The sequence below is a fragment of the Aphis gossypii genome, unplaced genomic scaffold (genome assembly GCF_020184175.1).
Source record: "Aphis gossypii isolate Hap1 unplaced genomic scaffold, ASM2018417v2 Contig00317, whole genome shotgun sequence".
Lineage (NCBI taxonomy): Eukaryota > Metazoa > Arthropoda > Insecta > Hemiptera > Aphididae > Aphis > Aphis gossypii.
In genome coordinates, this window is record NW_026083063.1 from 52,233 (window position 1) to 76,418 (window position 24,186).

General features: G+C 29.4%; 2 protein-coding genes and 2 pseudogenes across 2 annotated transcripts; 2 read left to right on the plus strand and 2 right to left on the minus strand.

The window, feature by feature from the left end:
* Positions 1-3,797: 3,797 nt before the first annotated feature.
* On the plus strand, positions 3,798-5,396 carry LOC126553712 (uncharacterized). The gene has a single exon (XM_050208840.1). It carries the CDS (start codon positions 3,798-3,800, stop codon positions 5,394-5,396), a length of 1,599 nt encoding a protein of 532 aa, XP_050064797.1.
* Positions 5,397-17,692: 12,296 nt separating this feature from the next.
* On the minus strand, positions 17,693-18,299 carry LOC126553716 (uncharacterized; annotated as a pseudogene).
* A 541-nt stretch (positions 18,300-18,840) lies between these two features.
* LOC126553719 (putative nuclease HARBI1) lies at positions 18,841-19,919 on the plus strand. The gene is made up of 3 exons (XM_050208844.1): positions 18,841-19,290; positions 19,450-19,585; positions 19,651-19,919. Exons 1-3 carry the CDS (start codon positions 19,160-19,162, stop codon positions 19,873-19,875), a joined length of 492 nt encoding a protein of 163 aa, XP_050064801.1. The 5' UTR covers positions 18,841-19,159; the 3' UTR covers positions 19,876-19,919.
* Positions 19,920-21,167: 1,248 nt separating this feature from the next.
* On the minus strand, positions 21,168-23,626 carry LOC126553718 (myb/SANT-like DNA-binding domain-containing protein 3; annotated as a pseudogene).
* Positions 23,627-24,186: the final 560 nt, after the last annotated feature.

Sequence of the window (24,186 nt, forward strand, 5' to 3'; positions counted from 1 at the left end):
TAATAATAATTTATTAAAACACTTAAATTATAACTCATAATACTACTTGCATACAAATAAATTAAAATAAACATAAGTCTTATATTCTAATTTTCTTACAATTTAAGGAAGATTCAACAGCACCACATAATGCTTTATAATCGGCTAAAATAAAAACAAACAAAAATGTATTCTATCCTGATTTAAGTTACTTTTGAAGTAAAAAGTCATATAATTGTATTGTATTTATAGTTTTAACAATAATTACTTTTAAGAATTTATCAAATACCTATAAATATTATCTTACTTGATATAATGTTATTATAATTACTACAAGACAAAATTGAATTTGATGTTTCATCATTAGCAGAAGTTGGCTTTTTATAAACCCCCATAGGGACATATTCTTCTTGGCTTGAGTTACTACCTAAAAACACATGATAAAATTATATTAAATAAAATGTCAAACTTAAAATAAGTATGTACATTTTAACTTTATATTTAATTTTCTTAACAAAATAAATATGTATTTCTATGATTCACCCATAGAGAAGTTATATTGTAATATTTAAAGAATTAATTAAACAAAAAAAAAATATATTCTTAAAAAAAATAGGATTTCATAAAATAGTTAGTACGTTTTTTAAATTTTAGTTTTATTGATGTTTTTATGAGATAATTTAACTTGAATTATAAAGTTATTACACTCACTGTCATCAAAATCCAATGATTGAGTATTTTTCTTGTTATCGACCTTTAACCTTTTTCCTCGCCTTAAAATATCTTCATCATTTTCAGATTCAGACATATATATCTGAATTTTTTAGCAGCAGCGGTTTCATATGAATCTATAGAAGATATAACAATATAGATATAATAAAATATATGTGCCCATTAGCCCCATAAAATTCTACAATTTTTACTTTTGTAAAATAATTTAAAACTTACCAAATGTTCCTATTATTTTTACTGGATATGACTTCCATTTTTCTGAAGTCTTACCACCCTTCATCAACATCATTGTAGTTACTCTATGCGGCGGCCATTTACAAAAAGAACTAGTAACACCATTTACTTCTGTACTCACTAGCCATTCAACTGGAATGACAGAGTATTTGTGTTCTTCTTTAAAATATCCAATGACCCACTAAACAATAGGTATATAAAAAATATCTCTCTAAAATACATAAATTCTCAGATTCTGTGTAGTTCTCAGAATCTAAGTATAAAAAGACACTGTCACATATTATATTAATTTTTTATAAAATGTATACTCATAATACAAGTTAACTACTTGTTAGCTGTAGTAAATTAATAAATATATACAAATTATTTTACAATGAATTATATAGAAATGTAAGTACCTACCTATGTAGCACATAGCTAATATAAATTTATAATGTTGATTTAAAATAGATAATAATAATTATAATTAGGTTTGTCACTATACCTAATAAAATATAAATACTATAAATGTAGTACTTAATGTGAATTTCTTACCTATACCAATATTTTACCTAATAAAATAGGTAATCTAAATAAAAATAAAAATCTTCTCACTTAGATAGGTAAATAACATAAATATAATGTCATATTCTAATTTATTTATTTAAAATATGTCTGCTGTGTTAATATTAATATTAAATTAAGTATTAACAGTGATATTAAAATTAGTTTAAAAAATCAGTAAAAAATTAAAAAATATAATTATGAGTATTATTTTAAATTATTTAAACAAGTATCAAAAAATCATTAATAAAAATCAGTAAAAAATAAAAAATATTATTTTAAGTATTATTTTAAATTAATTAAACAAAATATGTAATAACTGTACAATAAATATAATGTCATATTCTAATTTATTTATTTAAAATATGTCTGCTGTGTTAATATTAATATTAAATTAAGTATTCACAGTGATATTAAAATTAGTTTAAAAAATCAGTAAAAAATATAATTATGAGTATTATTTTAAATTATTTAAACAAGTATCAAAAAATTATTAATAAAAATCAGTAAAAATAAAAAATATAATTTTAAGTATTATTTTAAATTAATTAAACAAAATATGCAATAACCGTCGCGATGCATTGCGGCAATCTGTCGTGGTAAGGCCACGCGTATGTACATAGAAAGCGTTGAGCGTCGTACGTTAGGTCAGTAAAATATTATATCAAGTAATATAAATTAATTTTGCGCTTTAATCTCACTACCAAGGAAAAAAAGCGCAAATTCATTTTGCGCTTTTGAATTATCGAAAAAAAAGGTTGATTTGCGCTTTCGGGTTTCACCGACTCACTTAACTCATTATCATTTGGCAAAAGAGGGCACAATTATGGCATTTGCCATCAATGCACTACCTCTGCGTACGGTAGATACAGATGTACTTACATTAGTTACAAAAATTGGATTACCTACTGTATATTTATACATTATTTTATTATTTTTAAATGTGTTTTTAGCTGACAGACATTTCAAATTTAATTAAAGAGTAAACATCAAGGTACATAATACTAATACAATAATATTATATTATAATATACAACTCTTTGTGAAAACAATAATTTCAATGTTTCACCTAAGTTAACACACTTAAATAGATGCACAGTATAATATATTAATTGTAATCGATATAATTTAATTATTATTTACCTGTTTTTTTGTTTCGTCCATATCGCCGAGGTCTTCTTAAAATTGTTTATACTTAAATTATTAAAAAGTAAAACACGTGAAGTAAAATGTATAACGATCGTCAGAAACAACGCGAATGCACATACTGATAGTTGATACAACCACAGAATAGAATAATACAGTTACAACCGACAGAAAATGATGAAGAATAACAAACGAATTTAGTTATTATTACTGTTTTTATCAACACTATGTTATATTTGGGTTATTATTCCATTTTTGGAAATAAAAAAATAGTAATTAATTTGTTGTCGACATTGGGACGCCCATGCGAGCTATATGTGTCGTTCCAAAAGACACTCGTCACTCGATGTTTATTGGGTGAATAAATATTCTATTGTGTATAATATGGATAATTTGATAAGCTTTTCAAAACATCGCATAGTAGTTAATATTTCAACCTCACATAATCAATTAAAATGGGTCTACTTATGGAAGTTCATACTGCAACCTAATTAAAGTCTAATCCATGTAATGGCAAATGGATATTAAAATGTGATGTCTAATTTGAGATCTAAATTGAACATCTCAGAGATGTCGATGTCACACTATTGCACACAGGGCATTTTAGGCGGATTTGTTATTCAATACCGATATTCAACTCATTCGAGTGTATATTGTAGTTGGATTTCATTACTTGATAAATCAATGCTAAATTATACGTACCCATATCATAAATATAATTGTGTTTATATTAAATACGTACAACTTTTAATATGCGAAAGTATTTAATAATTTTGCTTATTAGGTATAGGTCTGTTGCATATAATATATTGCATGTTTGTATTCATAGAAAACCAATACCTCATTGAACCCCTTATTATGTTTGGGAAGTATTAAGAACAAATAATCAAATACCAATATCATAGACACGGAAAATACGTATAATAATAAGATGCAATTGCACAATATACAATATCGCATAGCATATGTCATCTAAGCACCATGTATTTTTTGTACTACTGTTTTTTTTTTAGCTTATATATTATGAGACGTTATGCTTAAAATGCTGGTTTAATGTAAACCAGTCAGTCGCGACCTACCTCTCGTCGTTAACGGTCGTCTTATCGCCAGTTACCGCATTAAAGTCGCGTTCTTTTTTCGAATTTTATTAAAATATTCCGATTATGCCGTTGCCGGCTAGCGGCAACGGCCGCCTTCTAGGGCAAAAACCTGTACAAGGTAAAGCTAAATCTGCGCTCGCTTCTACTCACCACGATGATTCAAATTTCAAGACTGTCACATATAAAAAGAACAAAAAATCTTCAAACATGCTCAACGAGCCAGTCTCACCAAACCTTCAACACATCATAAATAATCATCCTGTTCTCAATATAAACAACGAAGATAAATTTACATATGATAACTCCATGGCTACGTGCGACACTCTCGACGATAATAGTATTATCGATAACGACGTAATTAGCTCTTCACCAAAACCCGATCAAGTTATTACAAATACTACCTTGTCGCATTCTACATTACCTGTTGCCACACAAACGAAACTTATTACTGATCAACATCTCAAACACTTTGAGCCCAACTTCGACGGTACACCGGTAATTATCATTGAGTTAATCGACACTAATACTTCCACCTGGCACCCGTTAAAGTGGGCTAAATTGCTCAGTACAAACTTTTTTGGTATTAATAATATTAAACCAAATGGTCACAAAAAAGTAAAAGTAACATTCGACTCGACTTTTCACGCTAATATTTGCCTCGATTCGCCTCTCCTAGCTGAACACAATTTATCGGCCTACATACCCTCAACTCTAATATTTTCGTACGGAGTTATTAAATTGGATACCTCCTTCTCAGAGGAGGATTTTTTGGAAGGCGCAAAATGTGTTGTACCCATAATTGGATTCAAACGTATTGTCGTCCACAGGGACGGTAACCCCACCCCTACCCGCATTGTGGAAATTAAATTTTTGTCTACCAAAATTCCAAATTCATTATCAATTTTCAACGTCCTCTTCGATGTCTCGCCAAGCGTTCGTGCGCCTCTTCAGTGCAACAAATGCCTTCGGTTTGGACACACTCACAAATTTTGTCGCAGCAGTCCAAGATGTAGTCATTGTGGAGAAAACAAGCACTCCATCGACCAGTGCCCGACCGTACAAGCCACTGATCCTCGCTGCCTTTTCTGTCACCTCCCTCATCTCGCCACTGTTCGCAATTGTCAAGAATGGGATTTCCAACGTGACATCAAAAAAATCATGGCCACCGAAAACATCTCATTCCGTGATGCCATCAACTTCAAAAAACAAAATCAGGTTTCTTCAGCTTTTAGTTATTCTAATATTGTTAATAAACAGCCTATGGTTTCTTCCAAAAAAAAATTCCCCCTTCCCCCTCAATCCAATCATCAACACTCGCCCAATGTTACTGAAACCTACTATACGCATTCCCACTCTCCGAGAACTTCAAGGCACCATTCCCCTCCCCGGGCTGTTAAACATTTTAAACTCCCCACCCAAAAGAACTTTTCCCTTCCCAATGGTTCATTTTTGGAATACGCGCATAATAGCCAATCGATAAATGATCCTACAAATCAAAATAATGACCTCACATGGGTAAATACTCTTTCAACCAATTTAACACAATCATTAATTAATGCTCCTCTCACTTCTCAAACAGCTAGTTCTCTTCAAAACCTAATCGAATCTTCTCTTCTCGCTATTTTAGCAATACCTAGTTTCCCTACTATATCTCCACCCTAACTAATCTCAGTTCCAAATCACCCCACTTCTTTTCGTACATTTTAAAATCCAAATTCTAATCTCAAAAACAAACCAATGGATTTAATCAGTATTTTACAATGGAATGTCCGTAGCCTCCCAGCCCGATCTCCTTCCATTCAGAAACTCCTGTCTGACTCTAAATGCTCCATAGCATTATTATCCGAGACCTGGCTTCTCCCAACCAGGAACTTTCAAATTCCACACTACAATCTCTTTAGAGCCGACCGTGCTGATGGTTATGGTGGCTCTACAATTATGACACATGTCTCACTCAACGTCCGCGAAATAGATATTAATGCAACCCTCAAACAATCTTTTTCCAATCATAAAATAGATATTATTGGTATCGAAGTTCTGAATCTCAAAAATCTGCCCATTATTTCTTTCTGGTCATGCTACATTCCCAATGATTCCAATATTTCCTTAGCACTGTGGGAATCCATATTCCAACTTACCAGCAACAATAGTTTCATCGTAGGCGATTTCAACGCCCACCATCCCGCGTGGGGTTCATCCTTCACTTCCAGGCGTGGCAACATGATTTACAATACCATCAATTCCTTAGGTCTTTCTATTCTCAATACAGGCACCGCAACCCACCTAGGTAGACCAAACTGTCCCAATTCTTCCATAGACATTTCTTTCTGTTCCCCTAATCTTGTGTGGTCCTCATCCTGGTCAACCCTGGCTGACCCTCATGGTAGTGACCACTTCCCTATACTTATCTCTCTATCCACAAACGGTAACACCGCCTCCAATATTCCTAGAACTTCCACCTCGAACGATGTAACTTCTCCATCTACACCCAAGGAATTCAATCTTAATAGAGCCGATTGGAACTTTTTTTCCGACTTTATTAACCACAACGTTACGCTTATTGATAACTCATTGAGCCCAATCGATGCTTACAACTTGTTTATTCAAATAATTTTAGACTCCGCTAATCAGTCTATCCAACGCAAACACATAAACAACAATCTCTATCCTCCTTCTCCTCCATGGTGGGACTCCACCTGCACCCAAGCTGTCAAAACTCGCAATAAGCTATTTCAATTATATCGCCGCTCTGGCGCCATTCACGACTTTTACAGATATAATAACGCTTGTTCCCATACTACTCGGTTACTTAAATCTAAGAAATCGAACGCCTGGAAATTATTTTGTAACAACCTCAATCCTTCCTCATCCATCACGTCACTGTGGAAAACTGCCAAACGTTTTCGGAATTGCATTCACCCACTCACCCGTCCACATAACGATGTATGGTTTAATGACTTCTGTACAAAAGTTGCACCCTGCTATGTTCCCTCGGAATCTGAATCTACCTCCAATCTTTCAACCAATCATTCACACCCACCATCTTCTCATTGTTTAAGTTTACCGCTAACCATTAACGAACTTAACACTGCAATTTTTTCGCGAAAATCCGCTGCCTCTGGTATCGATTGCATATCCCCTCTTATGTTAAAACACCTACCCACCAATGCATTAGAAATTTTACTCAAAATACTTAATAATTTAATTGATTGTAACATAATTCCCTTATCCTGGACCGAATACAAGGTAATTCCTATTCCTAAAGCTCATTCGAATAATTCATTCCGCCCGATTGCTTTATCTTCTTCGCTCTTGTAAAGTTGTCGAACACATTTTTAAAAATAGACTAGACTGGTGGTTAGAGTCTAACACAATTCTTCCTGACAATCTGTACGCTTTCAGACGAGGTAGGGGCACCACAGACTGCCTTGCCAACTTTATTGGTGACATTTATCAGTCTTTTAATAATAGAGATTATCTTGTTGCCACCTTTATCGATATTCGCGGCGCCTTTGACACCGTAAACATTCCTCTTTTAACCTCCCACCTAATTGCACTAAATCTTCCACTCTCCTTCACTAATTTTATTTCTCGTCTTTTCTCTCATAGAACTTTACATTTTCTCTCCCCCTTTGGCACTACCAATACACGTACGACAACAACCGGTCTTCCACAAGGCAGCTGCCTGAGCCCAATTCTATTTAACATCTACATGTGCTTTATTGCCAATCGCCTTATTTCTCCCAGTCACAACTGTCTTGTGTACGCCGACGATATAGTTATTTACTCCCACAATAGACAAATCAACCTTGCTATCGCCTCCCTTAACGAAGCATTATGTTCTTTACATAATGTTCTATCCTCTTCCTTCTTCTCAATAGCTCCTGAAAAATGTAAATCCTTAATTTTCTCTAGACGACGTTACCTTCAATGCGACGCCACAACAATTGATGGTTACACAATCCCCTACGTTCCAAATTATACATACTTAGGTCTAAATATGGACCCTAAACTTCGTTGGTCTCCTCATCTTAATGATCTAACTATTTTTGCCACCAGCTGGTCAAACTTTCTCAGATCCGTGTCTAATACTTGGTGGGGTTCCCACCCTTCTACCCTAATACTAATTTACCAATCCGTCATACGCGCGAAGTTTGACTACTGTTGTTTCTTTTCTGGCTCTTCTGCTCTCGCGCATCTTAACAAACTTAACAAATTACAAATCTCTTGTCTCAGATCCATTATTGGTGCCCTAAGATCCACTCCCTCTCCTGCTATTGAAGTCGAAACATATTGCCAACCACTCCATATAAGAACCAAATGGCTTGCTGGTAAATTCTTACTCAAACAATTAGCAAATAATGAATCTTATATTTTTAATTCCTTCCTTGAGGTTTATTACTCTTGGCGTTACGTCCAAAAGACTCTCCCAGTTCTCGCCTTGATAGCGCATTCACTTGCAGCCACGCGCAATTATATCATACAATCTAATAAACTTCCACAATATGAAACCAATTTCCAATCCTTACTTTTTTCTCCTATCACTCACATATTTAATAACTTTCTAACTCACCCGCGAACTCTCCTAATTTCCGCTCCACCTAACTATGTGAACAATATCTTTCTCGATTTCATTCATAACACCTTCCCGCTCTTCATTCTAATTTTCACGGATGTCTCTGTTTCTCCCTTATCAGCTGGAAATTCCTTTTATATTCCGGAACTTCACATTTCTTTCTCTAATAATCTACCTCCCACTTCATCTTCTTTCACAGCCGAATGCTTCGCTATAATTGAAGCACTCAATACAATCTCATCCTTACCTCCAAATAAATATCTCGTCGCCACTGACTCTCTGTCCTGTCTCCAAACTCTCTCCTCTAATGTTTTCAATTCACATCCCTCTCCTCTCATTATCACTATCAGACATATCTTATTATCCCTTACGGAATCTGGCTCGGACATTCAATTCATATGGGTACCAGGCCACACTGGAATTGCGGGAAACGAATTCGCTGACAAGCTAGCAAAATCCTCTGCCTCCCTCAGATGCCCTTCAAGTACGAAAATTCCATGGTCTGATTTTATCCCCATCCTTAGGTCCTGTACATTCAATCTTTGGCTTAGGCACTGGAGTTCACTCCCTCCTCACTTCGGCACCTGGTACAGAAATATATCTCCTACCATACCTACAACACCATGGTTTCACAACCTCGATATTTCTAGAAAATGCATAACATCGTTCTCCCGCCTCCGGTTTGGACATACTCGACTTCCTTCTCATTCCTTTAAACTGTCACTGAACGATTCCCCTCTCTGCACACTACACCATGACCCTATGGTCTGTGATATTAACCACCTTCTCTACATCTGCCCCAGCCTATCCACACATCGTGACCACCTATTATCTATTTTGAACTCCTCCAACATCCCATTCGATACTATAAATATATTTTCTAATAAACAAAAAAACATCATATTAAATATTTTATCTTTCTTTAACCATTCAGGCTTTTTAATCTAAATTTATATTGTACTGTTCTAATGTATTGGTAACAATAATTGTATTTTATAATTTGTAATTGTATTTTAATTGTAACTGTTGAAACTAATTGTATTTACAAAGTTTAAATAAAAAAAAAAAAAATAAAAAAAAAAAAAAAATGTAAACCAGTAATCTGAACATTATACATACTCATTCATCTTAACACTTACAAAGCATTATTGCTTTTAATTGGTTCTGAATAAACCAATACATTTATTATTTATAATAAATTGTCTTAATTTTATTTAACTACTTATTATATTTGATTAATGCTGAGCTATAAATTATAATTATCAAACTATTAAATACTGTTTGTTGATAATATTCTTTATTTTATTTATCTTTTCTTCACATATATTAATAATACTGACTATATAACGAATACGTGACACTAGTCAATTATGTAAAATATTGGTACAATAAAGGATTTCAAAGATGGGTTAAATATTTACCTACCCTGTTTTTGTATTTATCATGTGTGATATAAACCTTATGTATTTTTAAAATTTCAAAACAATTTTTAAATTAAAATTGAAAAACGTGTATGGAAAAAATGCCTTTAATCATGCACATAATGTATTATTACATTATTTTAAAATTTATTATGTAAATGATGATGTATTTACAGGCACGGCGCCAGAATTTTTTTTCTAGGGGGGCGGTAAAAGGCAAGTAAATTTGTTGAAGGGGCAAGTTCAACAATTTAATTTATTTCAATAACAAAAAAAAAAATGTTTGGTAATGGTTTATGTATCAGTGAACACTGTAATACTGTATAAGTGCATTTCTACATATAACATAAATTTATTACATAATAATAATATTTGAAAAAAATAAAAATTACAATTGAAGGACCTAAAATTTAAATATAAAAACATTTTAACTGTATAGTTGCATTTCAGCATTTGACATAATTTAATATATAGGTAATAATAATTAGAAAAATTTAAATATGAATACATTTTTAATTGTATAAGTGCATTTCTACATATTATAACATAAATTTAATAGATACAATTAATATTTAAAAATAAAAATACAATAAATTCAAAGTAAGATTTAAATAAGAAAAGAATTTAATCAAGCATTATTTTTCTATTGTGATGAGCAGCAGAAAACTTGTCCACAACCTTTTCCATATCTAAGTTTTTGGAAATGTTTTTGTCAATTGAAAGAATTGCTATATCTGTTAGTCTTGAATTATCATTAAATAATTACTATAATACGAGAAAATAAGTTACATTTATGTTTCAACTTACTAGAGTAATCCAAGTAAGTATAATTAATCAAAGTTGGACTAATTTTACTAGGTATGGCATTTTTTTTTAAATACAAGTTTTACGTTCAGTAGTCCTCGAAATTTCATAATCCAAATCTGGATCAAAATGAAGACCACATACATTTTAACTCGCTTTCTTTTCAAATGACGGGTTGAACTGTCTTAAATATGTACCCACTTATCACCAATATCCCCTTTAGGAAATCTGAATAATAGTAAAGGACTATATTATTCATGTTAATTTTCATTTATAAAATAAATTTATTAAAATACCTGTGAAACTTGATATTTTTACCACTTCTTAACTTACAGCCATAGACACAGCATGTGTTAACCATTTTGTGTTTAACGTTGCGCGAGAACAAGAATATTATTATTATAATACGAATTACAAAAACAATATTGAATAATTAGGTATTAACCAAATACAACAATTAACATGGATGACGAACAAAATAAAAAATAAAAAGGCGGCCTACTGAATAATCTAAAATTAATCGTATTTTTAGATTCGGAACGAAGTGATGAATGTTTTGATTTTACAATGATGTTTTTATTATTTTTTTTGTGTGTCTGTGTACAGCATAACTAGTCGAAATAATGATTCAATTTCAAACTTCGGGGGTGGTTTCCGATGTCAAAGTAAATATCTTTGGTGCATTATAGAGGTCAAAGTAAGAATTTTCCAACAGTTTTCAAAAAAATCGCTAAAAACAAAAAAATTGACAGAAAAACGGGAATTTTTACGCAATACCAGTTTTCGACCAAATCGATTTTTTATATGATTGTAACTCAAAAACTAATCACTTAAATACTTGAATTTTTCATAAAATGTTTATATTAGTGTGGTCTATATATAGTTAAATTTTCAAAATATTTTGAATTTTAGTGAGCTATTTATTATAGACAACTGAAATTTTCGATTTTTCTTGAGAATTTTTTTTTGAAGTGTCGATAAAAAAATTTTGGATGGCCAAAAACATTTGAAAATTTAATACAAGTTTCCTTATGAGTTGTTCTTATTGTAGTTAAAAAAAAAATCGTTAGTCACAATTTTTTTTTATGATTGTTTGAAGTACAAATATTTACAAAAATTCGTCAAAATTATTAATATTAGCATAATATTATTTTGTAGGTATAAATTCATAATTGTTTTTGTATAAGTAGCTTAGAGTTGAAAATTGAATATAAGATTTTCCATAAGTTAAGTTTACAATAATTTTAAAGTACTTAAATGTTGGTGTACCACCTTTTTCACCAACCACTAGAAATTATAATAAATAATATAATATAATATATATAGGTATTTTGAAGTAAAACGAATTGTTTTTAAGATTTTCTAAAACTGTTACCTATATAGAAAGTTATAAAAGTTTAGATTTGATTTTTATGCTGTAAATGCCTATTTTTCTTTTTAAAAGCTTAACACAGAGATTCCACAATTTTTCTCCCAACGAGAAGGTTTTTTAATAATTTAAATACTTGACGATGGGCCTACGATAATGTTAATCTAGGCCTGTCCACTCGGCACCTAATGTACAGTAGAGCGGTACTCACTTGACCTCGCTTTTTTTTTTATAGTGATTTCAACAACACAACCCACGGTCTTAAAAGATCTGCCAAGACCGTGAGTCGTAACACAACCATACAATTTTGTGTTAGTTCAATTGGTAATACTGTAACTATGGACAATATAAATAATACGCATGGATGAAAAAACTAATGTAAATGATCTTCCATGATATGCCCAAACGCATAGTTCTTTCTCTCTCGACGACATCGACCACGGGTTTCTCTCTCTAAGCGCTGTCCATTAGTTTACAGGTCTATGGGTTAATGACCAGTTTAGACGAAAATCCATTAATTTTAAATTCGATATTATGAAAAAATGAATCAAAGTTTACGAATAATGGTGTTATTAAGAAGCAAAATAACCGTTACTGGGAATATCATAATTCACATTGGACATTTGAAACCAATAATCAAACTGTTTGGGGAATAAACGTTTGGTGTGGTTTAATTGGTAGTAAATTGCTTGGTCCATATTTTTATGAAAGAACACTCAATGGTAGACGATATTATAATTTTTTATTAAACGAATTACCGATGATGCTTGATGATATTCCTTTAGCTTTAAGAGAAAATATTATTTTTCAACACGGTGGTACTCCAGCACACAATGTTCACATAGTTCGCGACTATTTAAATGCACAATTTCCAAATCGATGGCTAGGAACTTACGGACCCATTGAATGGCCATCACGATCATCTGATATTACGCCACTAGATTTTTTTTATGGGGTCACTTAAAAACCATAATATATGCCGACCTACCTATAAATCTTCAAAATTTAAAATATAAAATAACAGTAGCATGTAATCAATTGACTGATGAATAAATTACAGCTGCAACAAATAAAGAATTTATGCGGCACGCTTGAATCATGTTTTGTTCACGGTGGACAACAATTTGAACAATTTATACAAATTAACTTATAACTTAAATAAGATTTTAATTTGGTATTTATTATTAATAAATTCTAATAGATCAATTAAATGTAATAAAATCAACAACGTACTTATTTACGTTTTTTCTGCTATAAGTTTTAACTCATACACAAATTACAATGAAAATGATTTAGAAATTAAGATTAGAATAATGTGCAACTATCAATTTAATTATTACGGGAAAAAAATATAAAACCTAAACATTCATAGAATAATTATTTTTTAAGTTACGGTCAATAACTATAAATTACGTGTATTTTGCAGTTTTCTAAGTGCCATAAATTGGTCAATTTTGGGCTTAGAAAGTTGGTTTGACTACCAAAATTCATTAAACAATTAGTCAAAAAATAATTGGTGGTTAAAATAGGTCCTAATAATAACTAACAAATATTAAAAATATAATACTAATATTATATTTTTGAATAATAAGCAACATTTTATTGTTTATAGATTTAATCTATATAATTAATAGTTAAAACTTGTACTTATTATTAATGATTAAACAAAAAATAAATGTATTACCTAGGTAATTATTAAAGTGTTAACCCTGAAGTCTCGGTCTCTTGTTTGGTACATTTTTGTATTCATATTTTTCGTATTTCTGTTTTTTGTATTTCGTTGGACGAGATATTTTTAGTTGTTTACTGCCACTATCTTAAATCGTGTTAACTACTTTACTAGCAATCGTTTTGTCAAATTTTCCTGGTGTATATTGTCTAATAGGTGTATATTGTGTATAGGTCTAAAAATAAATATAAAAATCTAAAACCCAATCATTATAATATACATATAGCTATTTTCGATAATTCCAATAGACTATAATAATATATCGTACATATATTAAATTATAAGTACGACTTCAAAACAAAAATTCGTCAAGATTATTATTGCAATTTTATTATTATTGGTATAAATATTAATAGTTTACGTTAAAATATTTTCTCTGATTTTCTGTAAACAAATATTATATTTAATACATTGGATGCCACGGCCGACACACTGGAAAAAATATTCTGTTAAGTGTTAAGATAATCAAAATGTAGTTATTATAACTGCGAATTCCTGTTGGCTCAGGGACAGCAATGTGTATGGTTACGCTTACTAACTCGCTCTTGTTAATCAGAAGTTGTAGTAACAACAAATTTGTTCTGTTATTATAACTGAATGTGATCAATATTGACAACAGAAAGTATGTATATTTATGGGTGAGCTCAGTATGACATTTACAAAATTTTCAGTTACTATTACTAAGTTATTTTGAAAAATCAGCAAAACACTGTGCGGGTTTAACAGAACGCTTAAGTAAAGCAGAAATATATATTTTTTTGACTTTACATATATAATTGTATATACTACAAATTATTAAGAGGGTACTACAAAACTAACTTGTTGAAATTGTGTATCTGATAGTTATTGTTACAAAATTACTTAGTTGTTACAATATTACTATTTAATTAATACAACTTGGTTAAATAGTTGAAAGGAAAGCAGTTTTCAAATTAATAATCTTTTTTTATTTGTTGACCTAAATTAAATAAACATGTTTAATATAATTATTTTACAATACAATATATTAAACAAAAAAATTCTTTACACATGTACAATATTAAAATTTAAAAATATACAAAATATTTACAATTGATACTTAGGTAAACTATTATTTATAAAGGACTTCTTATAGTTCTATAATATATTCCATTTTTTGATACAATATTTATAGTATTAGGAATAGGCGATATCAATAAATCTTGGAATTCATAACATATATCATTTATTTCTGGTGATGTTATTTCATAACAAAAAAACATGTTCATCAAAACCAATTTTTATAAATTTACTGCACTCAGAAACTACCCTATTCGGTCCATAAAGAAAAATATCTTTTACAATAACAAAATTTGGGTTATCATTCATAATGTCTAACGTCAAAATAGTATTTAGTTTATAACGTATCCCCTTTACTTCAGCCCATTTTGAATTAGACAGGTTTTAATGGAATCTTTTTCTTTTTGAGGTCCTACAATAACTGATTTATCTAATTCACCTTTAGTAAACATTTCATTTAATTGTTGGTGTCTTATTGTCAAACTCATGCAAATATTTCTTCTATTGAATGATGATCTATCAGAAATTTTTGAAATCCTATGTTTTGTTTCATATCTCATGGACCAAAAATTTATGACAGGACCAAATTTTTTGTTCATGGAGTGATAATGTGTTAAAAAATGAAATTTTGGTTTGAGATGACTATTACTGTACCTTAAGTAGAGTTCATTCATTTCTTCTACTAAGGTTTGTAACATTGAACAACTATCTATTGTTAGTGATGTTGATATTAAAATATCTATAACCCTACGCATAACTATATTAAGTTCCCAAACTGGTTCTTCTGGTGGTATAAAGTCACCAACCAGTGAACCAAAATATCTAATTAATGTCAACATCTCCGAAGTAGATTGCCTAATATTGCTTTGATTAATGTTGTCTAAAGTATGTGAGAAAGGTTTATTATTTTCGGGCCAAAAATCAAAACCATAAATTCTATAATTCAATACTTATAAAGTAGGTTTTAACTCCTTAGTATAATAAAGTAAAATAAACTTCATGATGTATTTAGAACAACCTTCAAGCATATCATGCATGACATCAATTCCTACTTAATCAAATAAACTGAAATTATTTACATCGAACCAAGCACATTTATCTTTTATACCTGTGATAGATACATCATTCTGTAACAAATGAACATTATACTGTTCAGTAAATCTCAATAAAGCATTATCTTCATAACATTGAACCCTAATATCTTTCTCCCTGATTGTACAAATCCGACACTAATAATTAGATGAAAAACTTTCAGTAAATCCGGTGATAGAATGGAGTCCTAAATCATCACCCAAAATAAGCCCCAACTCGAAATAAAATTTTCCATTAAACTCTGGAGTATTAATTTCAATTCCATATTCTTGTAAAAAATTTAATTCATCTATCAATGGTTTAAAAATAATTGCATTGCCAAATTATCTATCTGATGAATAAAAAAGCAGAGGAATAAAAATATTCGATAAAAATGTTGAACGATATGGTGGAAGACATGGCACTGATACATAAACACCTTCTAATTTATGGATATCAGAATGGCTCCCAAGTGCATTGCTAATTTCAAAATCGTCAAAAAACATAAAAAGTGGTAACACAATCCGTTCGTTGTGATTTTCAACTCTACTTTTCCAATAAGTGCCTTGAATAAAATTTCTTAAGACCCTGTGTTCTGATTTTAAAGTTTTTATAAATTCTAATATTTCTAAGACAACATTTTCAACTGAAAAAAAATTTTTTAGAACATTTCGTAGAGGTATAAATTGTTGTGTACAGTTAGAGGGTTCTAAAATGGACACGCCATCTCTAATGACTTTATTTAATCTCTGCCCTATTACTATTTCTTTTGATTCTATATAAGTTCCCTGCTTAGTAAAATAAGAAAATCGTTTATGTTCAGTTTTAAAATCTGTTAAGAGGACATCGCACCAAAACGTGAACGTGTGTAACGGCCGAGAGAATGCGCTGTTAGGTGTTTTAACGATCCGCAAGCGCGCGGCGTTAAGTCACGCCTACCATTCGCAATCGGCAACCGGTCGACGACGGCTCGTTCGGGACTTCAGGAGCGCCGCTCATTTGTCAATAAACTTTCGTCTAGTACTATTCGTATCATTATAATATTCATATACGCAAATGCCGCCGTAATATTTACCTAACCGCGCATACCTTTTAACTACTGATTATAATTTAAGATACTGCTTAGTGGTTACCTAAATTTACGTATAAATATACAGATCGTAGAAACTGTATTATAACATAGCTTTATTTGTACCTATATCATTATAACTCATTCAAATATAATATACCTATACTATAATATAATTTAATAGAACTTAAATGAATACAGTGCAATCAAATTAATATTAATTTGAAGTGTTTCATCTTTTATGTTCCTTTTTTAAACATGGATTTTTAATATGATAATAATTAATAAAAATACATACATACCTACATACTCGTATTTACAATATTTCAAATGACTAAAATTAGCGTATACAAATAAAAACGAGTAAAATAATTTTTTTTAATAATATGATTAGTGATAATAATAAATCTAATTTTATTTTAAAATAGCTGTTTTGTGATTTTCATTTGTTGTAAAATTATTTTTGACTCTCTTATGTCTGATTTCATAAATCTATATTTATAAACAGGATCCACGATTTCTGACAGTAAACAGTTTAGATAAAACCTATAAGTATAAAATTTAATATTGATATACTTACTATATTTTATTAAAAACTAAATATTGAATTTAACAAAAGTTAAATCAATATTAATTCTAACAATGTTTACGTTTTTAATTTATCGACCATATGTGTACTCCAAAAATCATCATCATATTTTATTATCTGGACTGACATTCAATTAGTCGTGTAAATAATAAAAAAACATTGTTCCTTTTGGGAAATATGCAATTGTCCTTGAATTTGGTAGTAGTAAATATGATTTTTACTTAATACCAATTTGTCTTCTTTGATGGAACAATACTCAGCTGTGTTAATATTATAATAAATAAATTAGGTTTTAAAAAAATAAATAAGGAAGGGTATTTTTTTAGTAGAAAACAAACTTTGCTAGTGGATACAGCCTCTATCTCATTTTCCGTGTCTTTTGCAGCATAAGGACATTTAATTTCAACGATAGCAGTATCATCAATAATTTCATCTAAAATAATTTTGAAAAAAAAATATCGTAATATTAATTAATGAATTATTTTATTATATACTAGAAAAATAGTAGGAAAATCAAATCATGTTAAACCTGGACTAGCAGCTAAATAATTTGGTATACGTATCAATCAAAAGACCACATTTTTTTATTTTGCAACCGAACTTTTCTTAAAATTTTGTTTTTGCCTCGTCTTCCATATCCCTACCATACTGGACAGACCTATAAAATAAAAAAATATAGAATCTATTGAATAAAAAAAAAAAATAGAAATAAAAATATTATTAATATTAATAATGCACATTTTAGTTATAGTACGGCATTTCAAGTGTATAACATTAAACTAACTTGCTATTGAATGTTAGATATAAGATTGAATGCACTATATTTTTGCAACTAGTATTGCGACGCATTTTGCATACACGAGTACACGACCAAAGTTACTAGCGGTGAGTCGGATCATCCTTTCTGCCTTCTAGTTTTCACTTTCGGCTTGATGTCTTGTAGTTTCTTCTACTGAGGTGCGGTTCATATAAAGTCCTTTAGAAACGAAATTATTGAATAAAACGAATAATAGCTATAGGTATTGGGTATTCAGTATTTTTATCATTGTTTGCCTATAGTACCTACTTCAGAAACTGTTCCATATCTTTTACAAACGATGGATCATCGACTTCTCTTATACCTATAATAACGTAAAAAATACGACAGTTATTAATTAGATATAATTAAGTTTATTTATTACAATTTACAATAATATATGAGCTTATCATTACATACCGTCTAATATGTTACCATAATGTTCGTCTGGTTTAGAACTAGCTTTTGGTCGTTTTACTTTATATTTAAGTTTGGTCGAAATTTGTCTTCGTTTTTGGCAATCAGAACGTTTTTTTATTATTTGACTCAAAAATGATTTAGTCGTTTTTCCTAACAAAAAAAATAATTAATAGGTTATAATTGGTAATAATTTTCAAAAAAAAATGTTATCTCACCAGCACCCGTATGCACAGTCATTTAAGTGTTACTTAAAATCAATTTAAGTTTCACCTAAGCACAGTCCCTTAAAATTGTGTTGCACAGTCATACTTATGGGATAGCTATCACTTAAGGTTTCCCTTAAAGTTATGTGGTGGATAGACCACCCTTAACGAGCCCGTAAACTATGATTTTTTTAACTCAGCTGATAATATAGAAATATTAATGGAATAAATTTGTTAAAATTGTTTACAACAAATAATTAAACAATTATCTTTTACCTTCTACAGTGTATCGATTTATGTTATTTTTTTATTAGATTATCCTACCTAAAGTATACTTAATATGGATGATATATTCGAACTAATTGAATTTGTGCAGTTTGCCAATGAAGATAATGTACCTAAAAGGTACATCAGAGATCAAGAAAACCCTGTAGAATTCTTTTCTGATCTCCAATTCTATAAAAGATACAGGTAGGTATCTGTTATAGTAACTATTTATTGAAATTCTGTAAATATTTAACATTATAATAATTATACGGTGAAATAAATCATTTTTATAGATTCAATTGTGTAAATGTAGGTACATCAAACATAGATTGAATGTATTTTTACTTATATTTTTCAATTTAGGTTCTTTAAAGAAGTAGTTATGGATATTATTATGCCATTAATTACTATTCATCATAATAATAATCGTGGTTTGCCCATCCCACCTATTCTTCAACTCCTCACAGCACTGCGTTTTTACGCATCTTCAAACTTTCAAGTTGGCATCAACTTTAAGTCTCATTCAGTTTTTTGTAAAATAAGTTTTGTTAATTAAAATTTTAGATTGTAAATGGTGACTTAAGAGGAATCAACCAAGGAACTGTATCAAGAATAATTAAAAAGATATCTGGAATGTTGGCAAGTAATGTAAAAAATCATGTACATTTCCCTAGAAATGTAGATTCATGGAATATTATAAAAGAGAAATTTTACCAAATGTACAAGATGCCTGGAATTGGTGGGTGCATAGATTGTACACATAAAAATACAAAATCCTGGAGGTCCTGATTCAGAAGTGTTCAGAAACAGAAAAGGCTATTTTTCTTTAAATGTTCAGGTATGCATTAATTAGTAAACAGTTATCAAATAGTGGTTTTAAACCCAATTACAGAGAAAGTATAAATAATTATTTATTTAAATATTAAAATAAGTTATTTTTTATACCTACTGTTTATCTATACTATAGGCTGTTTGTGGACCATCAATGGAATTTTTAGACATAGTTGTAAGATGGCCAGGCAGTTACCATGATAGTTTTATATTTAGTGGAAGTCATGCAAACAAATACTTTTCCGAAAGTATAGACCACATATTATTGCTTGGAGATGGAGGTATGATTATATTATTTATATTTTATATTTAATGTACTTATAATTTAAATTTATATTTATTTTATTGGTAAGCTTTTAGAATTTTTTTTTTTTTTTGTTAGATAGTTAACTAATTTAAGATTAAAATATCCTATGTTTTAATTTCAATTCTACAATAAATATATCTCATTTTTTTTCAATAGGTTATGCATGTAAACCTTATTTGTTTACACCTTTAAGAAATCCAGTAACACCATCAGAGCGAAAATATAATAAGTGTCAGATTAGAATAAGGAATATAATAGAAAGAACGTTTGGAATATGGAAAAGAAAATTTCCTTGTTTGAGAAGATGTCTTGCTAATGCACCTGGTACAATTGTAAATATTATTCTTTCTTGTGCATTACTTCACAACATATTTCGAAAATATCATCAATATAAAACACATAGTGATGAAGAAGAGGAAGATGGTGAAGTTGCTGGAGAAATTGACCACAGTGTACTAGGACCTGCAGCAAGACAAGCATATATCATAAGGCATTTTAATTAAAAAAATAAATAAATCATTATATTTATCCATGGTATTTCTATATTTATTTATTCATAAAAGAAACAAAAACTTAACCCAATTTACTATAATATCACAAAATATAACATTATTATATTTAATAAATATGTAATGGTATTAAGGAATTTTAATAAAAAAAAAAAAGTAAGTATATAATATAATAAACAAACAAAACAAATCAATTGATATATAAAAGTAACAAAAACATAACTTCACTTAGGTATGGGTAATAAATAAGCATTTTAATTTAACTAAATAATAATAATAAGCATAAAAAATAAAATAATTATATTTAAATAATATTTTCTTTAATTTTTTTAATTTCTAAAGCAAGTTTTTCGCATTGTAACAACAATTTATGTTCCTCAAAGCGTTTAGCAAATGTGGCTTGCATTATGAGCTTTTGATTCAAAATCTGTAATGTAATTTATTACCAGTCCTGTAAATGTAATTCACAAGAATACCATTTGCATGCATACATTTTTAAAATTGATTATTTTAATATTTTGACTATTATTATAAAAAGTTATAAATATTATTAAACACCACTCTTTAAAAAAGACAATTATTTAAAGCAAAAACATGTAAACAAAAATGTGAAATAAATTTGTACAAGTGTGCAAAAAACGCGAATGCGCAAAAATAATTGTTTAAAAGCACATTATAGTAGTAATAAAATATACAAGCTACTTACGTTTGATTCTAACATATTATTTTAAGGAATTAATTTAAGGAAAAGGTTTAGCCCATTATATGATTCAGAAAAAGAAACAATAAGAAATAAGAAAGGACTCAATACTAATGAGTATGTGGATGGCAGATGATAATAATAATATACATATTAAGAGTGTATCCGAAAAATCGAATAACCCGAAAAATGATGAACTATCGTGTACCTGCTTATGTGTTTGTAATCTATAAAATCCAAAAAAAATTTAAATACTACTGAAAAATAATTAGATACAATTTCATGTTTGAATAGATACTTTTTGTATCAAATTGTTACTAATGCATTATTCATATTATTTGTAACTTACCATCTGCATCTGTATTTTAATTATTTGAAGTTCATTCACTTTTTACAAACAGTATATATTTACCTGCAATTGATTCATTTTTTGATCATAATCAAAGGCTATTTTTTGGCGTTTGACTCTTAGTTCACATTCCTTTAAAATATTGTCTGTTTTATTGCCTTTAACATTTTTTGAAGCCATTCCAGTATCAGATTTGACTATACAAAATTATAAGTAGGCACTCAAATACATTAATATACAAATTTAATATTTTGGTAATACATTTTCAATGATTAGCGATGACTACAAACTATTTACCTAAGTTATCAAATATAATACTTAATACATTAATACCTACAAAATGTCAAAATTTAAAATAATTACCTCCATTTATACAATCTTCTTTTAATGTAATGATAATAGGATTATCATCTAAAAAATGAAGACAAGTTTATGCACTTTTACTTAGTAAATGTAAAATATTGTACAAATCTAATTATTGCATAGGTACAAACCATTTGTTATTAAAGCTTCAGTATCCTTATTTCCTTTGAACATGAACCCTTGTATGATAGAATCATTCTGATCTATAGTATTTGGTTCTATAGTTTACATTTTTTGAAAAGTGTCATATAATTTATTAGTGTTGTAATTATATTCAACTAATATAAATAGATGAAAAGTTATCTCACTCTAACATTAATAACAATTTATAAAGAATGGAAAATTCAGGATATTTAAATGATGGAAATAGGATAGTAGGATAAATACATCATTCATTTAAGGTACCTTAAAATATTTTTTAATTAAATTATCATAGTTTGACCTGATTAAAAAAAAATATAAGTAATATTATAGATGTATTTACAATTAATGTGAAACCAATTTTATAGAAACAAAACATAGTTTTAAGATGAAGTTGGATTTTTAAATTGTTTTCCACTTACCTCATCTTACCCAACTTTAAAGTAATTGGACTATTAATTCATTACATTTATTATTATTAATGCTAGAAAAAATTGCTGACATCCTCTTAATAATTTTACTAATATACATACCAATGATGCTTATACTTTGACCAAGAGTTGTGTTGTCCATTACACTTTCTAAATATCAAAAAAAAAAAATTGAATAGCAAAATATTATAGAAACTGAAGATAATTTATATTATATGAGACAATAAAACTACCATTCAAATTTAAGGTGGCAACACCATAACTATCAAAAGTGTTAGTCCATTCAACAATATGGGGTCTTCTAATTAATTCCTCCACAGCAGGATCTTGAGATTGGGGTAGTTCTGGTAGGCAACCACCTCCATGCCTAATCTTGCATTTCTCTCCGCAGTGAAAGCCTTACGAGATTTTGCTTTTTCAGACTCCCAAAATTTTTTCAAATTCTTAATTTCTCTCTTTATTAATTATAATAGGTACATTAATAATTTTTATTTTTTAAATAATTATTTATTAATGTACTAATACTATCTACATACTACATTTAAAGTAAATATACACATTCATAATAGAATAATCTACTCGTATAAAGGAAATACCTTTTATACAATTATTTTGAAAGCAATGTTTATTAATTACCTTTTTAACATTAGAATGAGCATTAAACTTATTCATTTGACATAACCAAGCTTGATTTTTTTTGCTGTTGGTATTAAAATCTTTTTTCGGATCTTCTAATACTTTGGCCACATTTTCGTAACAATGAAAAAATATTGTTTTTTCATCTTCTTCCCAATTTGGACCTCTTTCGCGTTTCATAATTTTATTTGATTTTGAATCCATTTTGGATACTTGACTACTTGAGGTACTTCGGAGTTCAAGTTAAAAATAATCAGATTGATTATAAAATATAAACTGTTTATAAGTATCAAACTGATAACACCGATAATTATCATAAACATTATTGATAAGCATGGAATAATAAATTAATTTTTACGAAAAATAATTATTAAGTAATACTTTTGTAGGGGCGTTGCCTATTATATAATTTTAATATAATTGAGGGTAACTCCAATAAAAATAATAAATAGGTAAATATAATTAAGTGGACTGTATAATTGAATAATAAAAAAATCACACAAGTAATAAAACAATATGATATCCGCCTGTTTGGCAATATATAAAAAATAAATAGATAATACTGAAAAATATAAAACAATTAGTGTACGGGCCGGGAGCATATAATAATAATACGCGCGCCCGGTAACCAGGCGCTTCGCGCGCTGCACTCACACACCGACCGATTTGTGTAAATTGTGTGTATATAGGTATAGCACTCAACAGAAAGTGGCCAGGTTCGCCGAGCAAGACCTGTGAGTGCTAGTATGCGGTGGTGTGTGTACGTGTGTATATATGTGTGTGTGTACTTAAACTAACGAATAGGTAGGTAACTACAATAAATAATGGTAACT

Coding starts and splice junctions, on each gene's coding strand:
- LOC126553712 (XM_050208840.1), top strand. CDS start 3,798: ATGCCGTTGCCGGCTAGCGGCAACGGCCGCCTTCTAGGGCAAAAACCT.
- LOC126553719 (XM_050208844.1), top strand. CDS start 19,160: ATGGATGATATATTCGAACTAATTGAATTTGTGCAGTTTGCCAATGAA. Junction 19,291..19,449: donor CAATTCTATAAAAGATACAG/GTAGGTATCTGT, acceptor TTTTCAATTTAG/GTTCTTTAAAGAAGTAGTTA. Junction 19,586..19,650: donor ACGCATCTTCAAACTTTCAA/GTTGGCATCAAC, acceptor TTAAAATTTTAG/ATTGTAAATGGTGACTTAAG.